Here is a 6044-nt window from a genome sequence, read left to right as displayed (position 1 = left end):
AGGTTGGCCGGCAGATGGCGAAGAACGAGCGTGCGGCTAACGCATCCGTGCTAAGCGGCTGTTAGCATATTAGCCAAGCACAAGCGTGAAAGGAGCATGATGGGAATGTGGCCATCATTTATGAGACACGCAAACCGAACATTGTTGAGATTTTTGGAACATTAGAGGAGATTCTGAATCATTCTGGAACCATTCTAGAACACTCGGGGGGCATTTTTGGAGTTGTTTGAGGACATGGTGAGTTGCAGAGTCTTTCGGGCCATTGTAGAACATCGTGCACAAACAAAACTTCTGGAATCTGGTGGCGCATTTTGAACCATTTCTGAACATTTTCTGCATTTGTGACATTGTGGGCATTATGTATGGATACATTTTTGTTGTATTAATTTTATCCGTGTGGAGTATTTTTTTCTTCATTTCAATTATGAATGACCAGGCCTATTTTCGACACACACACACACACACACACACACACACACACACACACACACACACACACACACACACACACACACACACAAAAGCTCTTGAGTGCAGGGGATACGTGCATGTGGCGCATGCAGCGGACACAAAGAGTCGGTCCCTGACCAGGGTAGATCCGGAAGAAACCGGCAGAGCTGCCGAAGTACTGCCAGGTCAGCGTGGGGTCCTTGAGGAAGTTGCCCACAAAGACGTCGTTGAGGGCCTCCGAGTTGTAGACGGCGTTGAGGATGTTTGGGTCTGCCGGCCGGCCGGACAAACGTGAGAAAAAAGCAGCGAGGGCGAGGATTTCTCAGCGAGCCGCGGGAAGCAGACCTTTGTTGTAGACGTTGGTGGGCACCTGGACGGTGCTCTGCTGGGTGTTGACGGCCAACTTGTTGAAGTGCTCGTTCTCCTCCAGCGGGAACTCGCCGCCCAGCTCCACGGAGTTGCCGTCCTCGTCCACCGTGTTGATCAGCATCGAGTTGTAGTAGTCAAACTGAGAGACGGGCAAATTGGCGAAACGGTTCAATCTCGACTTCAGACGACGGAGGCCTGCTTTACTGCCCCCTCTCCAGTCTCTCGCCCCCTAGGCTTCAGCACGTCCGCGCCCCCCGTTGGGATCAAGCATTTTTAGATAATGGGTGGTTGGACGCATATATAAGCACACACGCACCTCTAAGGAAGCGTTGAAATCATGGTAGAGGTCAGCATCTTCCGCCGACTCGGCAAGCCTCTGAAAGGCAAAAAGCATCAAGATTACAAAATAAAAAACCTTTGGTTTATTTTGGTGCCTGCTCAATTGTAACCGTTGACAAGAAATGGAATCGACTCCGCAGCCGTAGATGAACAGAATTCCTTTGACACCTTTGCAATTTGCAAACATCATTTTTCTTACTTGCGTGACCCACTTTTGGATCAGCCAATACAAAAATGAGCCCACTCGGCTGTTTTGAATGTATGCCGTCATTGACTGAGTGCTGTGTATGAAATATAAAAAAAAAGCACCTTGACAGACTTCATTTTGCTGCCCAGCATGCGTTCAATCTGGTCCGCGTAATCCTTGACCAGATCGCTTCCGTCCACCTCAACCACCTTGATGATGGACTCCACGTCCTTTAGTTTCTGATCACCCACACAAACACACACACACACACACACACGCACATGCACACACACACACAATCTCTGAAATCTGACAATCTGAAATCCCACATTTTCCATCTTGGTATGTTCGGCGACTCTCACTGGCTGAGCTTTATTTTTAAATCTATTCTTGGATTTCTGTCGACAAAGTTTGGGATTATATCACATTTCACAAAACAAACGTAAGTGCAATGTGTCGACAGCAAAGCAGAAACACCCAAGTCGCTGTATTTTGTACGGGCAGTAAGTTCAGAGTGTTTTGGCCACCTGAGCCGCAGGGTGGCTAACAACCGACGCCAGCTAGCCGAGACCGGCTGAGATGCGCTTGCTAGCACGGAGCTAAACAAAGCGCGCTAACCCGCTTTAGTGAGGCTATTTGTGTCATGAGGGATTCGTGTCACTTTATTTGGAGCTCGGTGATCTTAGCCACCCAAATCTGATCTGGAGTCAGCCAAGTCACATGACCTTGAGTCATCGGGTCACTTTCTCACCGTTCGCCGCACCAAAGTGGCATGGGGGCCATTACAGGTCAACAACAACAACAACAAAAGGGAGCTCAAGTTGTACCTTTTGGAGAAGAAGCGATCCTGAATACTTGGTGGAAAGCTCTCGAAGCTGTGACGAGAAAATGGACGCCCACTCCTGCACACTGTAACACAACAACTCAACATATAATGCGCTGTAAAATATATTACGCAACAAACATGTCATTTATCATTTCACGGACAGCAAAGAACACAGTACAACACAACATGGCGCGAAATAACTGCAGGTGCCCTCTCAGCTTCTCTCGCAAGCTCAACTTTTCACATGAACCATCAATAGAACAAAAAAATGACGACTCAGCGCAAGTCACAATATTCGCATAGGTGCTTCGAGTTTGCACGTTAGGGTGTTAGCGTGACCGCACCGTGAAAATGGGCCACTCGGAAAGGTGCCGCCCGCGGCGGCAGCTACCGGCTGGCACGCGTCCAGCGGCCATGTTGGCCCGCAGATGGCGAAGAACGAGCGTGCGGCTAACGCATCCGTGCTAAGCGGCTGTTAGCATATTAGCCAAGCACAAGCGTGAAAGGAGCATGATGGGAATGTGGCCATCATTTATGAGACACGCAAACCGAACATTGTTGAGATTTTTGGAACATCCGAGGAGATTCTGAATCATTCTGGAACCGTTCTAGAACACTCGGGGGCATTTTTGGAGTTGTTTGAGGACATTGTGAGTTGCAGAGTCTTTCGGGCCATTGTAGAACATCGTGCACAAACAAAACTTCTGGAATCTGGTGGCGTATTTTGAACCATTTCTGAACATTTTCTGCATTTTTGACATTGTGGGCATTATAGAACACCGTGGGACATTTTATAATCCTCCGCAACATTCTGTGATCATTCGAGAACACGATCTAACATTCTGGAAGCATTTTAGAACGTGGGGGGGGGCATTGTGAAATATATGTCAGCAGCCAAAATTGCAAGCGAGCCCAGAGCTCAGGACTGTGGTTGGTCAGCGCGCTAACGCAGATTAACCAGATTAGCAGGTTGAGTGGAGAAAATGGCAGACGGACAAGAGGCGGCTAAATATGTGGGACAGTTGGAGGCTGCCAAAACGCCTTGGCCATTGGCGGAACGGGCCGTCAAGTGGCGGATTCTCGTTGCCTCCAGCCCATGAAACGCAGACACAGGCGTGAGTGGACGTCGACTCCGGACGGAAGCTCCTTGTTAGCTCCTTGTTAGCGGTGTGACATTTTGGCCACGAGGAATTGCTCCATCAGCGTTATGATGATGATTGTGTCTTCATTTGAACAGAGATTCTTCATTTATGATTAATGCCATCATCATAGAGGCACTTTGACTGACAACGAAATGTTCGCTAAATGATGGACCTTCGGCTGAGGTCTCACAAGGACCCACAAAGATCCGGCCGGACCACAACCAGTTTGATCTCGTTTCTTTCATTCACAGCTGAAAGTCCAACACCTCGATCAGAACAAGTTTACACCTGTTTCACTGACTTATATGGGGTCAGGTTAAGACGTCAAACATTCACAGTAGAAACTTAAGGTCGAGATCAGTCCGAGTTTGAACCGGTCTCATACATTCCCAGTCAATGCATGAATCTCGAGATCAGAACCACTTTCAACGGGCTTCATTCGTTCTCAGTAGAAATGTGATCCTCCAGATCAGATCCAATTTAAACAGGTTTCACTCAGTCATGATAGAAGCACGAAGATCCGGATCAGCACAGGTTCAAACCGGTTGCATTCCAAGTCAAAGCACGAAGGAATATCTCGATCCGAACCACATAGCAGCCGTTTTACTCGTTCACAGCAGAAACGTTAGGACCCAGATCAGAAACAGTTTGAACCTAGTTCCCTCAGTCGGAGCCAAAGCCTGGATATCTGGATCAGAACAGGTTTCATTCATTCATAGCGAAACCATGACGATCCAGATCAGAGCCACCGTTGAGTCATCCATTGAATCGCAGTGGAAACGGTAAAACTGGCATCAAAACCAATTCAAACCTTGTTCAGTCACAGTGGCTTTAAAACCAGGATTAGGATTTCAATCCTCCGCAGTGGAAAGGAAGGATCTAGACTGCAACCATTTTTTTTCATTTATTGACTGCACAATCAGGGCGTCATCGCTTACAGCAGGAATGAGGGTTCAAGTCAGAACCACTAGGAACCTGTTCTTGTCAACTCTTCGAGTACAACCACAGAGCTCTAGCTCGGAGCCAGTTTAAAACATCTGGACCACACCCAGTTTGAACCTGTTTTTGTTCTTTCGCTGCACCAACTTGAGACTTCAATTTCACAATATACGTTTGTTTTTCTGCTTGATTAAAAATAGTCATCAGATTCACAGTAGGTTTGGAGTCAAGATTTGGATTTCATTCATCCACAGTAGAAACATAAAGATCTAGATCTGAACCAGATCCCTTTCCAGGATGGCTAAGGTCAGGATGAGGATTTCATCCACAGTATAAACACAAAGATCTCAACCGGTGGGAACCTGTTTCATTCAGCCACAGTAGAAACATAAGAGCCAGCTTCAAACATGAAGATCGAGTTCAGAACGGATTGGAACCAGCTTCATTCGTTCACATTGGGAAAGTTAAGAATCCTACTGTAGATCACAACCAATTTTGTTCTCATTCAGTCATTCCTTCAGTCATACACTGACAATATGATTTGGGTTTCCTTTATACACAACAGAAACAGGACGCTCCCGATCCGAACCAGTTTGAAGCTATTTCCTTCATCCGCAGTTGGGTTTAGGATAGGGTAGAAGACAAACAATGCTCACGTCTCTGGCGGTATCTTCAGCTGAGCTTGAACGCCGATCCACAGCAGGAAGAATCCCGCAACCCGCTGCAGTTTGGAGCCGCTCTTCATCCTGCTTCCTGACTCACTTGGGGAAGACCACGTGGCTTTCGTCGGGAGGACTCGAAGAGGACGGACGACGCCTCCTCACGAGGGCTCCGGCTTGTTTCTCCTCATCAAGTTTTTGCTTCTTCAGGGTTCTCATCAAGGCTCATCGCCATCCTCCTCGAGGCCCGCAACCCTCGTCCCCGCGTGGCTGCTCCTCCTTCTGCTGCTGTTGCTGTTGAGCAACGTCCAACTGGGTCTGATAGTTGCTTCGAAAGCCGCTGCGTCCCGGATACCTGCTGACCCAGTTGTCGGTTAATGTTTGGGAACTGTTCGTAGCCCGAAGGCACACCCAACACCGATTGGAGGTCGTTCCCTGCTGCTTCTTCTTCCGGGTTCTTCCAGGTTCTACCTCACGACATCAGCCGGCGGCCCAGCCAGCGACAGGGCGGTGTCCTGCTAGAGGTTTTGCAGCAGCTCGCCCAATTTGCCACATAATCCATTTGGATTAAAAAGCCCCCCTCCACGGTGGGAAAGCGGCGAGGGGCAGGCAGGACGAGACGGGACGGCGGCGCCTCATTGGACAGACGCTCCCTTTCATGTAAGAGGATTACACACGCACGCATGCACGCACACACCTGCGTATGTAACGGCTGTTAATTTGTTAGATGTCCCCACACACACACCCACACACACACACACACACACACACACACACACACACACACACACACACACACACACACACACACACATCAGAATATACATGCACACACACTTTTGTGTTTAGATGTGCAAACATCTTAACGCAAATGGAAATACAAAACCACATTTTTTTTTTGTTGTCGTTGCTGTCCACGCAGGTATCTTTCCCGTTTTGAAGTTGGAGAACTTTCTCAAACCAAATGCATCCACACAGCAGGGGTGCATGTCAAAGAAACTTGTCATTTCTGGACCAAGAGCGGCCCCCAGGGATGAACGTGGCAACTGCGGCCACGACATTTCTGTCAGAATGACAATGAAATGAAATATATTTGAATGTCGCTGCCTTGAGTGGTTTAGGCTCTATTTCAC

At 48.2% G+C, this 6044-nt stretch overlaps 1 protein-coding gene across 1 annotated transcript in view; it reads right to left on the bottom strand.

The window, feature by feature from the left end:
* The window catches only part of LOC109507917 (voltage-dependent calcium channel subunit alpha-2/delta-4-like), a 24931-nt gene extending 19291 nt beyond the window's left edge, over positions 1 to 5640 (bottom strand). Inside the window, exons 1-6 of the mRNA XM_019857657.1 lie at positions 4909 to 5640; positions 2173 to 2254; positions 1468 to 1584; positions 1136 to 1195; positions 796 to 958; positions 589 to 720 (exon numbers count right to left, since the gene is read on the bottom strand). Coding sequence (XP_019713216.1) covers positions 589 to 720; positions 796 to 958; positions 1136 to 1195; positions 1468 to 1584; positions 2173 to 2254; positions 4909 to 4997 — 643 coding nt within the window. The 5' untranslated portion in view covers positions 4998 to 5640. The remainder of the gene's footprint in view (positions 1 to 588; positions 721 to 795; positions 959 to 1135; positions 1196 to 1467; positions 1585 to 2172; positions 2255 to 4908) is intronic.
* Between the last annotated feature and the right edge of the window lie 404 nt (positions 5641 to 6044).

This window comes from Hippocampus comes, unplaced genomic scaffold, assembly GCF_001891065.2.
Source record: "Hippocampus comes isolate QL1 unplaced genomic scaffold, H_comes_QL1_v1.1 scaffold302, whole genome shotgun sequence".
Classification (NCBI taxonomy): domain Eukaryota; kingdom Metazoa; phylum Chordata; class Actinopteri; order Syngnathiformes; family Syngnathidae; genus Hippocampus; species Hippocampus comes.
Note: the sequence above shows the minus strand (reverse complement) of the source record. Positions and strands in the feature narration are given on the sequence as shown.